Consider the following 21,042-nt stretch of genomic DNA (forward strand, 5'->3'; position numbering starts at 1 on the left):
TAAGACTGAAATATCCATCTGTTCTACCCTTGTCATGCCTAGAAACACTCCCCTTTCTTTCTCAACCTCCAAGCATTCTCTTACAGTATACTTCTACTGCTATTCAAACAGGAAGCCCATGGATTGAAAGGGGCACTCCACTTTGATGAAGAACTGGTTACTCAAGTGTGCCAGCTTTTATTTAAAAAGGTCAAATCGATTCAGTTTGTTCTTGGAACAGGGAAAGGAATTGTGAAATCCCTGGCCAGCGGGATGTATATACGGAGTTGGTCCAAGTTGTCATGCTGATGGGCCAAGACTGTGCTGTTTCCCATCCTGTGCACAAAAGACACCTGGACCGGAAGTTGAATTTTTCTTCAAGATTGACAGTGGGATGGTGGCTCCACTCCCAAAGATAAACATGACGGACAGGATAGAATTCTCTGAACCTGGGAATGTAAATGAACATTTCCAAAATCTTGCAGAACAAGAACAGGTGGTCATTGATGTGATGTCCCCTGGGCACGGAGGCCGGGCTGTTAGTTTGGCAGCTTCAGCATGGATGTACAGTGTAGCTGTTCTGTGATTTTAATGAGGGGGGGCTCGGCCCAGGTTTTGTGTGGGGGTGTTTGTGTTTTATATGGTATGTTCGCTGCCCAGAGTTTTGTCAGATAGATTGGTGGTCTTTCAAACTTGAATAATAAATAAATAAGCTGCTAGTGTGTTCCCCATTAAACCAAGATTTAGAAAGAAAATCAAAGGCAGTAGGGAGGCCTCACCTTAATGCCTTCATTAATGCCCGAGAGAACACATATCCCATCTGCAGGATTCTGTACCCTGACCCAGTTTTCCCTTGCACTGAAGCAGCCCACCCCGAATCTGAGCATCTGGCTTTGGGGGTTGGGGGCTGCTGCCAAGAGTTGGGGGGTCAGAGCCATGGCCTGGCCTGTTCCCTTCTGCCCTCTCTCTGACTGGCTCCCTGAAGGCCTTGTCCCACTTGGCCTCACTGTCAGGATGGTCTTACATGCCAGTTTATGTGTGCATGGCGAGGTGTGTGCAAATTGGGAGGAGTGCCATCTTGGCAGTCTGGGCTTGGTCTGCTTGTCCCTTTCAGAATCTGAAATGCCCTCGTCCCAGACGGCTAAGCCCAAAGATCATTCTCCATCATGGCCCCGGAGAGACCACGAAGGACTGTGGGGCCACTACCATTTCATCTTCTATCCCTCCCTGCAAAAGACAAAAGCAAGAAAAGGCCATTTACTCAGCAAAGGGCTTTGGTCTGCCTCCGAGCCCCTTTATGTCCAGGCAGGAGAGAAGTCTAAGGCTCATTGACCCTCTTCTGAAGGAAAACTGCATCATTGTATCTCCAGATCGATCAGATTGAGAGGCAGGATGCAGGAGGGAAGAAGGGCCCTGCTTTGGCAAGCTGCAGACCACGGTGTTTTGCTCAGACCTCTGAAAAATATGTATTGCTGAGTGTCTGTTGGAGATCCCTCAAGGCTTTCCTCCTAATCTCCATGTCTGACATTGTGATCACACAGGGGCTGGTGGAAAGGAAGATAATGGACCCCCTTCTAATTGCTCCCACTTCCCTGAGTCACACAAGGTGTCAGTCCCAGTTCATTCGAGCATTCACACAATAACAGGAGACCAAGATCCTTTAACTGTTTAATGAAGCATAATGAATAGAACAGAGGTAAAGCTGCGAATGGAGAGTTCCCGCTCAAACCTACATTTAAAACTATGTTCTCTTAACTTGTTCCCTTTCCCACGAAAGTACGTCACCCCCCTTCCCATCCAGGTGGTGTTTCTGGTGTATCTCAACCAATTGTCCTTGATGTCTGCCATCATAAATGTGTAGCCATAATAATACAATTCACACTCCAACTTCACACCCCCTCCCACCCAGCGACAGAGAGTCTACACCATTGATAAGGAAAAGATGGAAGATGCTCCAATAAGGGGTTCTGTGAACCCTTTGATCGGAGGGATCTGACATACTGCTCCCCCCAAGAAGATTAAAGAAAAACAATATAAAAGCATTCTTGAAAGCAATGAACTGGGGAGGATTCAAAACACGGTTAGTAAAGGGAGGGTTTAGAAGGATATTTTGAATGAAATTTTCTTGTTAGAATAGGAGCATTAACATGACATGCATCAACCCACTCACGATCTTGAAAATGTTTCCATTGAATTAAATACTGTAAAGATTTGCGGTGAAAACAAGAGTCCAGGATTTCTTTAACTTCAAAATGTTGATGGCCATCAGTCATGATGGGTGGAGGGGTTGCTGCAGGCTGGTGCCACTTAGAATGTTCCGGGGCCGGTTTAAGCAAGCTGCAATGAAAAACAGGATGAAGCCACTTAAGAGAGGCAGGTAGTTGCAATTGTACAGTCACAGGGTTAATGATTTTAGTGATGGGAAAAGGTCCAACAAACTGAGGGGCTAACTTTTTGGAAGGTTGCTGGGACCATAAAAATTTGGTGGAAAGGTAAACTAGGTCCCCGACTTTCATCTTCTGCTCTGGGCGTGTCAGATCCCCCTGATCAAAGGTTTTACAGAAACCCTTATCGGAGCATCTACCATCATTTCCTTCTCCAAGGAATGGAATCCGTGTCACCAGATGGGAGGGGGTGTGAAGTTGGAGTGTGAAGTGGTTTATTATGGCTATGGAGGACATCAAGGACACTGGGTTGAGATATACCAGGAATACCATCTGGATGGGGGGGGGGGGTGACATGGTTTCATGGGAAAGGGAATGTAGTTTTTAAGTTAGGTTTGAGCGGGAAATCTTTATTCACAGCTTGCCTTCTGTACCGTTCATTACGCTTCATTAAAACAGTTAAAGGAATCCCAGCATCCTGACTGTGATTGTGTGAATGCTCGAATGATCAGGTGCTGACATTAAGCTGCGAATCCATCTTTTCGAAAACTCTTCCTGAGCAAGTAATCAGCTGAGAGTTGCCAAACCATGCCTAAACATGGAAAATCCTGGGCTAATCAGCCATCACCTTTACCATCATCAGAGAGGAAAGTGCTGTATGCCAAAGTGGAAGAAGAAAAAGTTCAGACAGAGGAGAGCTCGGGGAGCGGGGACAGCGAGTACGAGATGGAACCCCAGCTCAACACTACAGAGTTGGAAAGTGCCCTCCATTCCCTCAATTTCGTGAGAGAGCCTCAGATGCCAAGCGTTATCATAGAAGAACCACAGATGGGTCCTTCCCAGTCCGGTGCCAGAGAGGAAGAGGGAAGAGCCCCTCCACCCATGGAGGCACAAGTAAGGGTGCAGAATCTGGGGTCGCGTGGGACCATACCAGACCCCAATGGAACTCCTCAAGAAATGCAGAGCCTGGAGGCGAGGATGTCTGCTATGGAAGTGGTGTTACAGCAGGTCTCAAGAACCCTGGAGACCATGGCGTACCCCTTGGCAGAAATCTCAACTTAGCTATCCAGAGTGGCGTTGCCAGACTCACAAGGAAGACAGCGTACCCTAACCCCAACCCGGGATTTCGAATGACCAGTGAGGCGCCAGCGGAGTGGAGGCCACCTAGAGAGCCAAGGCAACTGGGGGAGAGCTCTGCCCATCAGGGCAATACTGGCTGTGACCCCAAAGGACATACAAGTTAAGTTTGATGGAGACCCATGACAGTTGGCGTTCTTCTTGACCAACGTGTCCACATACATGAAGGAATATGGGTCTTGCTTTCCCACTGAGTACAAGAAAGCCAGGTAGGCACCAGGCTCTGGGGACCTGTGGCGGAGTGGTTTGTGCAACTGCACGATGCCATGGCCCCAGAGCTGAACAGCCTGCGTGACTTCATGAGGGCACTGAGAGATTGGTTTGCGGACCCACTCGACAAGATGAGCGTGAAGACAGGTATCCAGCAACTTAGGCAAGGGGGAAGAACCATGGTGGAGTATGCCATGGAGTTCAAAGCTCTTGCTGGAAAAGTTATGGACTGGTCAGAAACCACTAAGATTGATTACTTCAAAGGGGGCTTGCAGCCAGAAATCCTGAGATGGGCACTCTGCCGTGGAGACCCCCCCACTTTGAAAGAATGGATCTGCCTAGCAGGGGAGGTGGAGAATACCCAATACCAATTCTGTCAGCAACTCCGAGTGCAAACGATGGGAAAAAATACCGTAGCTCCAGGTCAATTTCCCTTCACCCAGCGAAAACTCTTCCATGACAAGGAGAACCAGAAAGACTGGCCAGGGAAAAGAGGCAGCTGTTTCAAATGCGGGAAGGACACCCACAGAGCAGCAGAATGCCCACACGGGGAGTCAGACGCACCAAAAGGAGCAACCAAACTGGCTAAAGCCCCACCGACTAGACGCAAGGTAGCCGCTGCAATGGCGCTGGCCCCAAAGGATCCAGAGGTGAAGTCCCTGATTGACTCCAGCAAAGACTCCAAACAGGCAGGAAATGAATTTCACCTGCTCTAAATCACACCTGCGAGCAGGTGGAAACTCCAGGGCGCATCATGCCTACTTCCGAGATAAATGACAAAGAGGACCCTTTGGTGAGTGATGATTGCCCCACCTTGCTGGTGAAAGTAGAACTAAAAAACTTAACCCGGCACAAAGCCAATCTGACAGCTATGTTAGACTCGGGGTGCACAAAATGCTTGATACACCCCACCCTAATTGACACACTGAGCCTTAAAACTGAAAGACTTAAACATCCAATTATTTTCACCCAGATGGACAGTTCAGTTGCCCACGGGGGTCCTGTGGAATTCTGGACTGAGACTTTGGCCATGAGGTTGGGGGGGCATAAAGAAACCTTGCAATTTATTGTAGCCCCTATCGCCAACTATTCTATCATCCTGGGACTCCCGTAGCTAAAGAGTAGAAAGCCACAAATCGACTGGGACTCAGGTGCTTTATTGTTTAAAAATGGGGCTGGCAACCTCTTTACTGTACCACAACCTGGGCAGAATGTAGCCGGCACCCTCCTCAACCACACCCCTGTGGCAGAAACTGTGGCACAGCCCGACATTCCAACCGAATATACAGACTTTCTTGATGTGTTTGATGAGAAAGAGTGTGACCAATTGCCTCCACACAGAAAAACTGACTCTGCCATTGAAATTGACCCAAAGGCTAAACTACCTAAGCCAAAAATGTATGCTGTGTCAGAAACTGAGAAACAGGTTCTCAGGGAATTCATTGACAAAAACTTAGAGACGGGGTTCACTGAGCCTGCCAATTCACCTCTTCCAGGTGAAAAAAGATGGCTCTACTGTGGAATAAATGCCATCTCAATAAACAATCAATACCCTCTCCCCTTAATGAAAGACATGAGATGACACCTATCAAAGGGAAAAGTATTCACCAAACTTGACCTCAGAGAAGCCTGCTTTAGAATTCGAATTCGGGAGGGGGATGAATGGAAAACAGCATTTAACTGCCCTCTAAGTTCCTATCAATACAAACTCCTCCCATTTGGGTTAGCGGGGGCTCCAGGAGTGTTTATGCAATATATCAATGAGGTCCTCCATGAATGTTTGTACAAAGGGGTCCTGGTTTACTTGGATGACATTTTAATCTATTCTGACAACTTCAAAGACCACGTTCAGCTTGTCAAGAAAGTCTTGTGCAAACTAGGAGATGCTAAGCTGTATGCCAAGCTCTCTAAATGCAAGTTCCACAAGTCCCAGCTGGACTATTTGGGCTATCATATTTCTTCCAAGGGTGTCAAAATGGATCCTGCCAAAGTACAAGATATCATGGGGTGGGAACCCCTCACACCAGGCATCAACTTCAAAGTTTTCTAGGCTTTGTGAATTTCTATAGAAATTTTATCCCCCAATTTGCTCAAATTGCTTTGCCTTTAACTGACTTGTTGAAAACTAGAGGGAGGGGGGAAACCCGGAAAGTTACCTCCCCGGGGGCTAGACTTGCCTGGACTTCTGATTGTCAAACCGCTTTTGACCGTTTAAAGCTTCTTTTTACCGAGAACCCATTCTGGCTCACCCAGACCCAACTCGCCCCTTTACTGTGCAAGCAGATGCTTCTGACTCAGCTATCAGGGCAGTTTTGGTTCAAAAAGATGAAACAGGTTTCCCCCGCCCCTGGTCATACCTCTCACACAAATTTTCTGACTCTGAGCGCAACTGGCCCATTTGGGGAAAAGAAGCTTTTGCTGTAAATACTGCTCTCACACATTGGAGGCATTTGCTAGAGGGTGCTCGTTATCCCTTTGAGGTTTGGACTGATTACAAAGACCTCCAAGCTTTACAAACCTCCAGGAAATTGAATGGCAAACAAATTCATTGGGCTCAATTTTTTAGCCATTTTAATTTTACCCTAAATTTCCTTCCTGGCAAGAGGAATTTTCTTGCTGATGCACTTTCTCACCTCCCACAATATCACACTGCCCAAACTCAAATTGTAGACACAATTTTCTCTCAGAAGCAGCTTGGAATGGCTTGCGTAATGCGCAAACAAGCAGTAGCCGAGAAAGTGAAAGTGCAGGCTGACCTAAAAGAGGAACTACTTCAGGCCTAATGATCCCTGGCTACAATGTAACAAAGTCCAATTAACTGAAATTGACAATGTCTGGTATCGTAACGGCAAAATCTACATGCCTGAGTCTCTTCGCCAGACAATTTTGCACCGTTCCCATGATATTAAATCTGCAGGTCATTTTGCCTTCATGAAAACTCTCCACTTGGTGAGGCACCAATTTTGGTGGCCCTCCCTTCATGCTGATGGACAGTCCTACATCACCTCATGCCATGTCTGTGCCCAAGCAAAGAGAAAGGGGGGGAAACTGCAAGGACTTTTACAACCCTGTGGCAATCAGCAAACTTTTTGTGGGTCTCCTGAGCATGATCCAAAGCCTGACGAATGACAGGCCAGTCTGTGGCAACCCGGGTAGCCCAATCAGCAACTGAAGAATCAGGTAGAGATTGCAGCTGAAGCTCAGGAATGGGAACTAAATCCTGTCCATAAACAATGTGAAATGGGGAAAACCCAGTGCTTCAATGCATGGCATTGTTGTAAGCAACTTCAGCAAAAGGGAGGAGATCAACCCAATCATCCTGCTGGAAGCTGATGTAACAACATAGAAATTGCTCCAGGGTAGATTGAGCTCGTTCAGTCCCCCCGTCCGTCTGGGGGTGGTTAGACAAGCTTAGGGATTGTTGTACGCCAATCAATTTTAAAAATGCACACCAAAATTTGGAAGTAAATTGCACACCTCTATCTGAGATCACATGAGTGGGACATCCGTGGATCCTGTAGATGTGCGTTAAAAATAACTTTGCCAATTGTTGGGCAGTGGGGGGTTTGGCACAAGGTATAAAATGAGCTTGCTTGGAAAATAAATCAATTACAGTCCAAAACACTGTTTTATTTTTACTCTCAGGCAAGTCCACGATAAAATCCATGATGATTTCCTTCCAGGGGGCTTTGGGGGAGGCAATGGGCTGTAAAAGTCCTTGTGGTTCCCCCCCACCCCTTCCTCTTTGCCTGTGCACAGACATGGCATGAGGTGACATAGGAATGAATGTCAGAGCAAAGGGAGGGCCACCAAAATTGGCACCTTACCAAGTGGAGCGTTTTTGTGAAGGCAAAATGTCCTGCAGATTTAACAACATGGGAACAGTGCAAAACTGTTTTGCGCAGAGACTCAGGCACGTAGTTTTTGTTGTTGCAATACCAGGTCAATTTCAGTTAATTGGGCTTTGTTACATTGTAGCTGGGGAGCACCTGAAGCAGTTCCTCTTTTAGGTCTGATTACACTTTCACTTTCCTGGCTACTGCTTGTTTGCGTGTTACGCAAGCCATGCCAAGCTGTTTTTGGGAAAAGACTGTATCCACAGTTTGGCTTTGTGGCGGGTTCTTAAGTTTTTTAGTTCTACACTGACTAACAAGGTGGGGCACTCATCACTCACCAAAGAGTCTTCTTTGTCGTCTTCCTCTGAAGCTGGCATATTGTGCCCTGGAATTTCCACCTGCTCGCGGGCGTGATTTGTTGTTGTTGTTTATTCATTTAGTCGCTTCCGACTCTTCGTGACTTCATGGACCAGCCCACGCCAGAGCTTCCTGTCGGTCGTCAACACCCCCAGCTCCCCCAGGGACGAGTCCATCACCTCTAGAATACCATCCATCCATCTTGCCCTTGGTCGGCCCCTCTTCCTTTTGCCTTCCACTCTCCCTAGCATCAGCATCTTCTCCAGGGTGTCCTGTCTTCTCATTATGTGGCCAAAGTATTTCAGTTTTGCCTTTAATATCATTCCCTCAAGTGAGCAGTCTGGCTTTATTTCCTGGAGGATGGACTGGTTGGATCTTCTTGCAGTCCAAGGCACTCTCAGAATTTTCCTCCAACACCACAGTTCAAAAGCATCGATCTTCCTTCGCTCAGCCTTCCTTATGGTCCAGCTCTCGCAGCCATATGTTACTACAGGGAACACCATTGCTTTAACTATGCGGGCCTTTGTTGTCAGTGTGATGTCTCTGCTCTTAACTATTTTATCGAGATTTGTCATTGCTCTTCTTCCAAGGATTAAGCGTCTTCTGATTTCCTGGCTGCAGTCAGCATCTGCAGTAATCTTTGCACCTAGGAATACAAAGTCTTTCACTGCTTCTACATTTTCTCCCTCTATTTGCCAGTTATCAATCAAGCTGGTTGCCATAATCTTGGTTTTTTTTAGGTTTAGCTGCAAACCAGCTTTTGCACTTTCTTCTTTCACCTTCATCATAAGGCTCCTCAGTTCCTCTTCACTTTCAGCCATCAAAGTGGTATCATCTGCATATCTGAGATTGTTAATGTTTCTTCCAGAGATTTTAACTCCAGCCTTGGATTCCTCAAGGCCAGCTTGTCGCATGATGTGTTCTGCATACAAGTTGAATAGGTAGGGTGAGAGTATACAGCCCTGCCGTACTCCTTTCCCAATCTTAAACCAGTCTGTTGTTCCATGGTCTGTTCTTACTGTTGCTACTTGGTCGTTATACAGATTCTTCAGGAGGCATACAAGATGACTTGGTATCCCCATACCACTAAGAACTTCCCACAATTTGTTATGGTCCACACAGTCAAAGGCTTTAGAATAGTCAATAAAACAGAAATAGATGTTTTTCTGAAACTCCCTGGCTTTTTCCATTATCCAGCGGATATTGGCAATTTGGTCTCTAGTTCCTCTGCCTTTTCTAAACCCAGCTTGTACATCTGGCAATTCTCGCTCCATGAACTGCTGAAGTCTACCTTGCAGGATCTTGAGCATTACCTTACTGGCATGTGAAATGAGTGCCACTGTTCGTTAGTTTGAACATTCTTTAGTGTTTCCCTTTTTTGCTATGGGGATATAAGTTGATTTTTTCCAGTCTGATGGCCATTCTTGTGTTTTCCAAATTTGCTGGCATATAGCATGCATTACCTTGACAGCATCATCTTGCAAGATTTTGAACAGTTCAGCTGGGATGCCGTCGTCTCCTGTTGCCTTGTTATTAGCAATGCTTCTTAAGGCCCACTCAACCTCACTCTTCAGGATGTCTGGCTCTAGCTCACCGACCACACCGTCAAAGCTATCCCCGATATTGTTATCCTTCCTATACAGGTTTTCTGTATATTCTTGCCACCTTTTCTTGATCTCTTCTTCTTCTGTTAGGTTCTTGCCATCTTTGTTTTTGATCATACCCATTTTGGCCTGGAATTTACCTCCAATGTTTCTAATTTTCTGGAAGAGGTCTCTTGTCCTTCCTATTCTATTGTCTTCTTCCACTTCCGCGCATTGCTTGTTTAAAAATAATTCCTTATCTCTTCTGGCTAACCTCTGGAATTTTGCATTTAATTGGGCATATCTCCCCCTATCACTGTTGCCTTTTGCTTTCCTTCTTTCTTGGGCTACTTCTAGTGTCTCAGCAGACAGCCATTTTGCCTTCTTGGTTTTCTCTTTCTTTGGGATGTATTTTGTTGCCACCTCCTGAACAATGCTGCCAACTTCTGTCCAGAGTTCTTCCGGGACCCTATCTACTAAGTCCAGTCCCTTAAATCTATTCTTCACCTCCACTGCATATTCCTTAGGAATATTAGTGAGCTCATATCTAGCTGATCTGTGGGTCTTCCCTAATCTCTTTAGTCTGATCCTAAATTGTGCAATAAGAAGTTCGTGATCTGAACTACAGTCAGCTCCAGGCCTTGTTTTTACCGACTGTACAGATGTCCGCCACCTTTGGCTGCAAAGGATGTAATCAATCTGATTTCGGTGTTGTCCATCTGGTGAAGTCCATGTATAAAGCCGTCTCTTAGGTTGTTGGAAGAGAGTGTTTGTTATGCAGAGTGAATTGTCTTGGCAAAATTCTATCAGCCTGTGTCCTGCTTCGTTTTGTTCTCCCAGGCCATACTTACCTGTAATTCGAGGTGTCATTTGACTGCCCACCTTAGCATTCCAGTCTCCTGTGATGAAAATAACATCTCTTTTAGGCGTGTTGTCCAGTAGGTGCTGCAGATCCTCATAGAACTGCTCTACTTCAGCTTCTTCAGCATTTGTGGTTGGGGCGTATATTTGGATCACTGTGATGTTAGATGGCTTGCCCTGAATTCGAATTGAGATCATTCTGTCGTTTTTTGGGTTGTATCCAAGCACTGCTTTAGCCACTTTACTATTAATTATGAAGGCTACTCCATTTCTTCTGTGGTCCTCTTGTCCGCAGTAGTAGATCTGGTGGTCATTTGATGTGAAGTGGCCCATTCCAGTCCATTTCAGTTCACTGACGCCCAGAATGTCTATCTTTAATCTTGACATCTCACCAATAACCACATCCAATTTGCCCTGGCTCATAGATCTTACATTCCAGGTTCCGATGGTGTGTTGATCCTTAGAACATCGGATTCACCCTTCACCACCAGCACCATTGGCCGCTAGCCGTCCTTTCGGCTTTGAGCTAGCTGCGTCATCACGTCTGGGGCTAGTTAAGCTCATCCTCTGTTCCTCCCCAGTAGCATTTTGACCATCTTCCGACCTGGGGGTCTCATCTTCCGATGGTATACCGACATATCTCTGGTTGTACTGATCCATTTAGTTTTCACGGCAAGAATACTGGGGTGGGTTGCCATTACCTTCCCCAGGGATCACATTTAGTCTGACCTCTCTGTCATGACCTTCCCGTCTTGGGTGGCCCTTCACGGTTTAGCTCATGGCATCATTGAGGTGCTCAAGCTCCAGCACCACGACAAGGTAACGATCCTTTGCTGAAGGGGCGTGATTTAGAACAGGTAAAATTCATTTCCTGCCAGCTTCTGATCCTCCAGGTTGGAATCCTCGCTCAACTCCATCAGCTGGTTCACATCTGGATCTCTGTGGGCCAGTGCGGTCGCAGCGGTTCCCTTGAGTTTGGTTGGTGGGGTTTCGGCAGGTTTGGTTCCTCCCTTGGCTGCTTCTGGTTCTCCACATGGGCACTCTGTTGCTCAATGCATGTCCTTCCCACATATGAAGCAGCCGCCTTTCTTCCAGGTGCGGTCTTTTGGATCCTCCTTGTCATGAAATAGCTTTCTCTGGGCAAAGGGGAACTGTCCTGGCACTCCGGTATTCCTCCCTGCCGCTTGTGCTTAGTTGCCTGCAAAATTGGTACTAGGTATTTTTAACCTCCCCAGCCAGGCAAATCCATTCTTTTAGAGTGGGGGGGGGGGTTTCCCCTCTGCAAAGTGCCCATCTCAGGACCTCTGGCTGCAAGCCCCCTTTGCAGTAGTCAATCTTGGTAGTCTCTGACCAGTCCATAACTTTTCCGGCAAGGGCTTTGAATTCCATGGTATACTCTGCCACACTTTTCCCCCCTTGCCGAAGTTGCTGGATGGCTGCTTTCACCTTCATCTTGTCTAGTGGGTCCTCAAACCACTCCCTCGGGGCTTTCATGAAGTCTTGCAAACTGTGTAACTCCGGGGCCATGACATCGTGCAGTTGCACATGCCAATCTGCTGTGGCTCCGTGAAGCTTTGCACCAACCTGGCTCACCTTCTTGTACTCTGTGGGGGAGCAGGACCCATATTCTCTCATGTAGATGGACACGTTGGTCAAGAAAAATGCCAACTGTCGTGGATCGCCATTGAATTTAACTTGTATTTCCTTTGGGGTCCCCACAGGTGCCGCCTTGCCGGCTGTAGCTCTCCCCAGATCTTGGCTTTCCGCATGACCACCACTCCTCCATCGCCTCACTGGGGAGTTGAAGTCCCGGGTTGGGGTTAGGGTGTGACGTCTTCCTCGCGAGTCTGGCTATGCCACCCTGGAGAGCTGGGTCGAAATCTCCACCAGGGGATATGCCATGGTTTTGAGGGTTTTTGACACATGTTGCATCACCACTTCCATGGCTGACATCCTTGCCTCCAACCCACGAATTGCTTGCGGGGTCCCATCGGTGTCTGTCACAGTCCCACAGGTCCCCGGACTCAACACCCTTACTTGTGCCTCCAAAGGTGGTGGAGCTCTTGCCTCCTCCTTGGCGCCCAATTGTGAAGGTCCCATCTGTGATTCTTCCAGTACTGTGTCTGGGGTCTGAGGCTCTCTCACGAAGTCAAGGGTAAGAAGTGCGCTCTCCAACTCCATAGCATTGAGCCGGGGTTCCGTCTCACACTCCCGCTCCCCGCTCCCGGAGCTCTCTTCCGACTCAACCTTTTCTTCCTCCTCTTTGGTGTACAGCACCGTCCTCTCGGAGGATGGAAGGCGCAATGGCTGCTTCGCCCTGGGTTTTCCATGTTTTGGCATGATTCATTAACTCTCAACTGAGTTACTTTCCCAGGAAGAGTTCTCGAACACAACTAGATTCGCAGCTTAATGTCAGACCCCGTTCATTCGAGCATTCACCCAATAACAGTCAGGAGACCAAGATCCTTTAACTGTTTAATGAAGCGTAACCCCACACCCCCTCCCACCCGGAGACAGAGGGTCTACACCATTGATAAGGAAAAGATGGAAGATGCTCCGATAAGGGGTTCTGTGAACCCTTTGATCGGAGGGATCTGACACAAGGCTTTGTGGATAAGGGGTAATGTTGGCAGTCAAGGAGGGCAAGGATCCAGTGTGAAATGGCCCAGTTCAAAACCAGGCTCCAGGAGGCAATGGATAGCCCTAACTGGCACAGAGAGGGAGAGGGGGAGGGGGAAGGAGAGAGAAGAGCTTTCACAAAAGCTGAAGAGAGACAAGGGGAAGAAGAGAAATGCAACACAGCAGGAAGGGTCCACAAAGTCAAGACGGTGGCCACGACCATGCAATCAAAGCCCCATCCTTGGTGAGTGTTGGAAGACCAGGGGCTAATCTGGCTGAGTGAATTGTGGGCATGAGGACATGGAACTTGGGCATACTTATTTCAAAGTGAGGAGGCAAGGATGGCTGCAAGGCGAGAAAACCATAGAGAGGTGTGGGGTTGGTCTAATCTCAGTTCAGCTATGCTTCTGTTTCTTCCTCTGGCATTTCTGCGCTTTGCATGATGTTGCTTGCCCTGAAAGGAAGAAGTGTGATCAGCCATGTATTTTGGACTGCCAACATTTTATGGCTCAGAATGGGAACATTTTTGCAGTTCCTAACCCTCAAGTTTTCCCACCCTTGTACACCCAAAATACCCTCTCCCACAGTCAGTTTTACTCATTGCCAGTCACCCTACTCCCATCAGCTGCCCTATTCATGGATTCCGCAAGATTTTAGCTTGTGCTGCCTTGCAAGCCAAGCGTCCCCCCTCCCCAGTTAAGGCTACAGCACAGCCTCTCCCATCTGCTGCCCTGCAGATGTGTGGCTGTACCATTCCCATTATTCCCAGCTTCACTGTATGAGATTTGTAGGCCCACACATCTGGAGAGTGTCAGATTGGAGAAAGATTTACTAGGGGAAAAAATCTGTGCCCAATGAGTGATGAAATTATCACTAGTCCAAAGTGAGTCTCACTAAACTAGGGGGGTGGCAGGCTGGTCGCCCTGAAGCAGTGATTCTTAAACTGGGGGTCATCAGGGCCCATCCCAGGGGTGATGCAGCAGCCTGTGGTGGTTGGTTTGTGAGTCGAGGATCCAGCGTGGGGCGGCTTCTCTGAGACCACTGTGTGAAGCTGCAGAGCTTGTTTCTCCTTTGGTGGGGGCAATGACTACCTGAGACCAGGGAAAGGGGGAACTGGGCCAGCCAGCCTAAGAGCCACCACCCTAGAAGGTGTTCCTGTGACACGTTACAGCACACAGCTCAACGTTTTCTGTATTTCTCAACCGAGGTAAGAGGACAGCCTTGCTTTTCATTGCATGGAAGGCAGAACACATTCCATCGATTCCACTTGCACTTTATGTCATGCGGAGTCACGGTTTGCCTGGCCATGGTTTATTGAACAAACCACAATTGGCTGGATTCTCACGAGAGAGTAAAACACCTCCAAAATACATTGCAGCTTTCAGAGCAGAGCCTGCAGTCTTCAGGGATTCTGATGAAACGACTGGCTTCTTAGCCAGCGAATAAGGAGGCTTCTGTGATGGAGTCGCTTTCCTTTCTCTTCGTGTAACCTTTTAAAAATATGCCCCCTCTCCAGAGAATGCCTGGCCCTCTTCAGGAAGAAGTTGCATGTCTCACTCCCACTCCAAATGCAGAAGCAGACTGGGTTACGCTAAAGCGAGATTAGGCAGCTGGTGGGTCAGAGGGTTGGGGGAACCCAGCCATTGTCTTAATGTGTTCTGTGAACCAGAATCGTCAAGTTAGGCCATGCCAGGAATTATCTGGGCACAGCATGTCATGCGTCCAATGTAACTGTGTGCTTCTTAGCCAGGCTGTGTGTGTGTGAGCGAGCTTTGGGGTCACCAGTGGGGATTTGGGGTCCACCCTCAGTGCCCTTTTAGCCAAATTTCAGCCACCTTGATACAATGAGCAGGAGGAGAGATCTGAATGATAACTAAGCTGTAGCGCCAGCCCCATGCGGAGTTTGGTGCCCTCATTACCTATGAGGAGAAGGCTGGAGAAATCATGTTTTTCACACACACACACAGCCATAATGCCCAGTGTGACTCACTGAACTCCCAAAGGGTTTGTCCTTCCTTGCCTTTTTGGCATCTCCCCCCGCCCCACCCCCGGGCTGGGCAGAATTGCTTTAAAATTTCCCAAGAGATGCCTCCCCGTGTGACGTGTGACATGCTGTAAAACACCTTTGCCTTGTTTTACTCCGTACAATGGGCTGGAATATGTCAAAACATGACAAGCCAGCCAGCAAATGTCACTGGCATGATGCAGGCGCTCAGCCTTAAGGGGCTTTGAAGAAGTTAATAATCTCAGGCACAAATTGTCCCCACTGCCGGGCAGGTGCCATCTCTCCACCAAGATCTCATGTGGAGCCAGGCAGGCTGCAGGTATCCATCGTGGATTGGCAGCTTCATTAACCGCACCAAGTGAGTTACGATGACAAGACCATAGTGGTGGTTTAGATTTCCAGCTTTTGATTACCTGAAAGAGGGAATCGGCTTCTGTCTTACCATTCCCTTGGTGCTGTTCCCAATGCCCCAATAAAACATTTGAGCCATATCTATAATATTGATGGAGCAAATGATGATAATTCATTGATTGAGATTTATAGCCCAGTTTCCCTGCTTCCCCCCAGCAGGCTCTGAGATCTCTCTAAATGTATTCCTGCCTCACCAGTCGGCATGCCAGAGGTTGGCTGCCAGTGGGGTGGAGATGCTGGAGGGCAGCCCGTGAACAAAAGGCAAGTCCTAGTTGAAGCTTGTGGAGCAAAGTGATGTCTGTCACTCGCTCTCATTACGACCTACTTTCCAAGTTGTTGTGCGGCTAAACATGCATAACCCCAGCTTCGATCCTTCCCTTCATTCAGAAGACAGGACCAGTGCCACCGAGGGAAGGCTGGTGGGGAGGCGGCTTTGAATTCTGCTCGCCTGCCGCCAAGCGCCTGCTTTTTCCAGGCTGTTTTCTGCTCTCTCAAGGTCACTGCAAAAATAGCTGTTCTGGTATTATCGGGCTCTGTTTGCATGACATGCTGAACTGGGTCAGAGGAGGTTGGTGTGTTGTGCAAACACGATCCAGTTAATTAACTCCCACAGAATAGTGAAACCATCCCAGCTAGTAGGCTGCATCACGCGAATGAATCAGCAGATCCCTTCCCCAGAGAGCTCTGGCAAAAATCAGCCTTGCTGAGGGACTTCCCCTCTGCCTCCTTTTTGCTGTGCAGCCCTCTATCCACACCTGGAGGATGGAAAAGGGGCAGAAAGGTGTAGCTTTAGGTAAAGCCACATGCACACGCACACCACTGCTGCATGGTGCTTTCGACCCCAGATCTGCCACTGCCACCATGTTTAAAAACACGGTGTGTGTGTGTGTGTGTGTGAGAGAGAGAGAGAGAGAGCCTCCCAGACTCTTTCTGACTCTTGGTGACCCGGCCATCCCAGACTGCAACTGAGCAAGAGGGAGTGAAACGCCTCAGCCAGCCACCAGTCTGGTCAGGATCCTTGCCAGTGCGACTGTTGGCATGCAGTGACACTGGCAGGGTTCCGAAGCCGGCGGGTCCTGCCCTCTTTCTCTTTCCTGCAGTTCTTGAGCAGGAAGGCACAGTGTGACTGAGGGAGCCAAACCCTGTATTTTCAGCAGCAGGGAGTGACCGAAGCTGCCCTTTCTGCGTTTTAATTTGCATTACGCTTGAACGCAAAGCAGCAGCAGCTCAAGTACCCTGGCTGGAGAGTTGGTTCAGTCAAGGCCGTGGCACGGAGCTAGATGACTTGGATGGGCACCCGGAGGAGAGGAGGGTTCGCTCCAGGAGCAACACCTTCTGCGTTGATTCCAGAAGGAGGGGGCAGAAGCCCCCTTCTCAAAGTAGGGGGACATCCAGCTGCTGAGCGCAAAGACACAGCTTGCACTTTCAAGTGTTAGAGGAAAAAAGCGAAAGTTTTTGAACTATTCCCTACGAAGTGTAGAAGTCTCTTTCTCTCCACCAATTATCCTTCCCCTTGCTGGATATTCAGCAAAGCTTCTTCCACTCCCCGCTCTCTTCCCCCCAAACAGGAAAGGATGAAAGACAAACTGGTGAGCGGCTGCCGTCCAGAGTCCGTGCTGCATGCTCCTGGAGCTACAGATATGTGAATTGTAATAAACATTTCTGAAACATCCCCCCCCCCCCTCAAAAATCAATGTATGACCCAAATCAAACTTGCACAGGGTGCAAGCGATGGGGCAACAGATAGGCCTACGCCATGTTTTTCTTTCCAAAACTCTGTTGCTAATATTGGCTGAGGGGATTTAATGTTTCTTGTTTCACTTGAAGTCATTTTATCTAACATTTGTCAAGGCTGGGTGCAGTTTATGCGTTTTCTCTTGATACCTTTCACATGTCTCTGTCATGGATACTGGCAAGGACTGTGGGAATGATTTAATCTATTTCTTCCTCTTGTTTTCCCCCTCCCCTTTGGGGCATTTTTCAGGAAGCAAACTGCTGATTTTGGTGCTGTGCTTGAACTTCCCGTCAGAAGTGGAGTTGTGTCCTGGCGCGTGCGTATGTTACAGTGAGCCCAAAATCACCATCAGCTGCCAGCAGCAGGGGCTTGGCACCATCCCCATTGAGATCCCAGTGCAGACGCAGCGGATTTTCCTGCACAACAACAGAATAAGCCTGATCCAGTCCACCAGCTTCACCTTCTGCCGCAACATGTCCATTCTGTGGATCCACTCCAACAACATTAGTCTCATTGAACCTGGGGCATTCTATGGGCTCGACAAGTTGGAGGAGCTTGACCTCAGTGACAACGTGAACCTGAAGTCCATTAACCCTTCCACCTTCCAAGGCCTTGTCCACCTGCATACTTTGCACCTTGATCGCTGCGGGCTTCTGGAGCTGTCCAGGGGGCTTTTTCGGGGGCTTTTCTCCTTACAGTATCTCTACCTACAGGACAACAATTTGCAGGAGCTTCTAGATGACACATTTCTGGATCTTGCTAACCTCACCTATCTGTTTTTGCATGGAAACAAAATTAAGAGTTTGTCAGAAAATGTGTTTCGGGGGTTGATGAACCTGGATAGGCTGCTGTTGCATCAGAACAGGGTTAGCGTGGTCCATCGCAGGGCATTCCATGACCTTGGTAAAGTAATGACCTTGTACCTTTTTAATAATAACCTGACGGTGCTGATGGGAGAGACCATGGCTCCCCTGGGGTCTCTCCAGTACCTTCGATTGAACGGCAACCAGTGGGTGTGTGACTGTCAGGCCCGATCCCTTTGGGATTGGTTTAAGCAGTTCAAAGGGTCTTCCTCTGAGCTGGAGTGCCACTTACCTGCTCACCTGGCAGGAAGGGACCTCAAGCGCTTGCAAAGCACAGACCTGGAGGGCTGTATCGACTCTTTCAACCAGATCAGAACAAGCGTGTTCAGCACCAAGACCAGGTCTGGCAAACTGCCCACGGCAGACCCACCTCTCGGTCCCCGGGACAATGCACGGAAATGCTGCCAGCCAGAGATGGATAAATCTTTCATTTACGAAGCCAAAGCCAAGGCGGGCCCTTCTTCACACAGCAACCGGGCTTCCCCTAACAATCCACTCAAGGATAAGGAAAATATGGCCAAAACCAAGCATCAAGTTGAGACGGATCTCTCCAAAAATGGCAGCAACAAGCACATCAACGACTCGCCCTTTGGAACCTACCCCAGCGCGGTTGACCCACCCTTGACCAACTTGAAACCTGAGTTCTTGGGTCCCGTTGAGCCTTCCACCACCCCGACAAAAAAGAGGCAGGGATGTTCTAGGAGAAACAAGTCCAGGTCCCAGTGCCGTGTTGCACAGCCGGCTCACGGTGCCGCCACACCCCCAGTCATCCCAAGCCTTTTGCTGCCCCCCCTGATGTGGAGTCTGTTTTGCTTCTGTTGAAATCAAGCCTTTGCTTTCAGGAGGGGCTCTTGGCTTTAAGAGAGAAACAGCTGTTTTTTTAAGGAAACGCGAAGCCACTTCTCCCAGTGCTGTGAATCTGTGGAGCTGTGCCCAGAGGAAACGTTGCGATGCTAAACATTTACTGGATGCCTTTATAAACTCTCTCACACACACAAATCAACAAAAAGGTGTAAATAATTTATTTCTTCCTTCTGGAATTTATATGTTTGATTCTGATGGGTTTATCTTGCTTTTGTCCTTGGAACTACCCTTCTCCCAAAATATATGTAGAAAGAAGGAAGGAGAAAGAAAAAGAAGAGAGAGAGGGAGAAATAAGAGGTCCCCCCCACATCTTTGTAACGTTCCCCCCACTCCAAAATCATTACTTGTAATTTGAAGTCCTAAATGATATTGCACATTTTCCCATCTGCTGAGGTCACATCAGTGGTATTTTTACTCCTATATTTCTGAATTTTGAGGTTTAACCTCCTTTTGTTTCCACTTGACTGGGTTTACAGAAGGAGGCATTTGTTAAAGAATGCTCCCTTTTCATTCACTGAAGACTGCAGTATATATATAAATATGAATATATAGATAGATAGATATGAATTTTATTTTACTTGTGTACAAGTACAGAAAATATGAAATAAATATTTCTTTTTTTTTTTTCTTTATGGTGTTATCACCTTTACATGCACTCACCACACAGACCCATTCTATGGCGGTGCTAAACTTTTGTTCCTGGGTTTGCTGGCTTGCATTTGTAAGCTCCTCCAAAGGCACCTGAGATGCATCATCTGCTGGAAGGAAAGATAATGGCTAAGCCAGGCCGTACAGCTTTATGCAATTTCTAACTGACATCAGCAAAGGGTTCCCTCACATGAAACCCTCTCTGCTAATGGTGTGGTGCCCTCTCTGGCTCCCTGAAGGGTCCTCTTGCATCATGAATATTTCAGGCTGCTCAGAACAGCAAGCAAAGATTGAAATCAGGGCTCTGGCCAACTGCAGCTTAGACACAAGAGAGCAGGGAGCCAAGAGTCAACAAAAACCCAAATACGGAAGAGTCGTGGAGTGAGATAGAAAAATAGGAAGGTACATTCACACACACCTATTAAAGCTGAACTAAATTGTGGTCTCTGTGTGTGTGTGTGTGTGTGTGTATGTTGGAATGAAATGTCTATTTTTCATGTATTTTTTCTAGGAAATTTGAAAATGTTTATTTGACAGTCTTCTGGGGACAACAACCTCCCTGTTCTGTTTCTGCAAAGGTGAAATTTAATCATCCAGAGACTTGGCATTCTCTGAACTACAGGCGGATGGTGATTTCCAATTTGCTCCCCATCCTAGGGAATAAGGAAATGGTGCAGCTCATCAGGAAATATCAAAGCAGCTCAAGTTGTCCCTGAAATGCTAGCAGAGTTGTGAATGCTCCCCTAAACAATGGAGCCTCACAGACCCCTTTGTCACAATCTTCTCTCACTTTGGAGTGAGCTGGGATTCCCAGACCCTTCCACTGTACCTCCTCCTCCTGGCAAATGAAATCACTGTCCTGCCAAAATCAGCCTTATCATTTCTGAAAGTTCTGCAAAAGGGTTTTTGTTTTTCTACCTCATTCACAGGATGCTTGAGACTTCCTTTTGAATTTTGATGATGTTTTTGAGCTGGTGGCATTTCTTCTTTCTTACTCCACTTTCCAACACCTTGCAGCTTCCCCAACTGTCCACATTTTCTAAATTCCCTGGGGAGGCATTCCCTCCTGGATGTTGTTAAGCCAGGGAGACTGCAGGAAGCTGGAGAGGGAATTTTAACAAGATTTATTGAAATGGAATGTGATAAGGTTACAGAAGTCTCAGCGACTGGATTGCTTTCATTTTAGAACCCATTTCTCAGCTCATTAAGGCAGAAATGTCTTCCACTTTTTATTAAAAGCTTTGCTGTAAACCAGTAAAGTGGTTGTTTGTTTTCCAGGTAACTGAGGAATGTGCAGATGGCTGCAGTGTTCCCAACCAACCTCTGAAATCTTTCAGTGCATGTGGGCTGGAGACAGGATTTGTATTCACACACATCCCTTGGCCATTTGGTTTAAGAATTTCACACTGCTTCCGAGAGAAATTTGTCCAGTATTTTATTTTCTAAAAGGAATTTTGAAAACAATTTCTGTTTCATAGCATCATGGAATGTATGAATGGAAAAACAGTCAGCCATTTTAGTGCAGGAATCCACAAATTAATCCATGACAG

The 21,042-nt window shown here is 47.6% G+C and overlaps 1 protein-coding gene across 1 annotated transcript in view; it reads left to right on the top strand.

Annotated features, from left to right (window-relative positions):
- Positions 1–19,111, top strand: part of RTN4R (reticulon 4 receptor) — a 148,149-nt gene extending 129,038 nt beyond the window's left edge. The window contains exon 2 of the mRNA XM_063315573.1: positions 17,367–19,111. Coding sequence (XP_063171643.1) covers positions 17,367–18,802 — 1,436 coding nt within the window. The 3' untranslated portion in view covers positions 18,803–19,111. The remainder of the gene's footprint in view (positions 1–17,366) is intronic.
- The last annotated feature ends 1,931 nt before the right edge of the window (positions 19,112–21,042 follow it).

Source organism: Candoia aspera, chromosome 15 (genome assembly GCF_035149785.1).
Source record: "Candoia aspera isolate rCanAsp1 chromosome 15, rCanAsp1.hap2, whole genome shotgun sequence".
NCBI lineage: Eukaryota > Metazoa > Chordata > Lepidosauria > Squamata > Boidae > Candoia > Candoia aspera.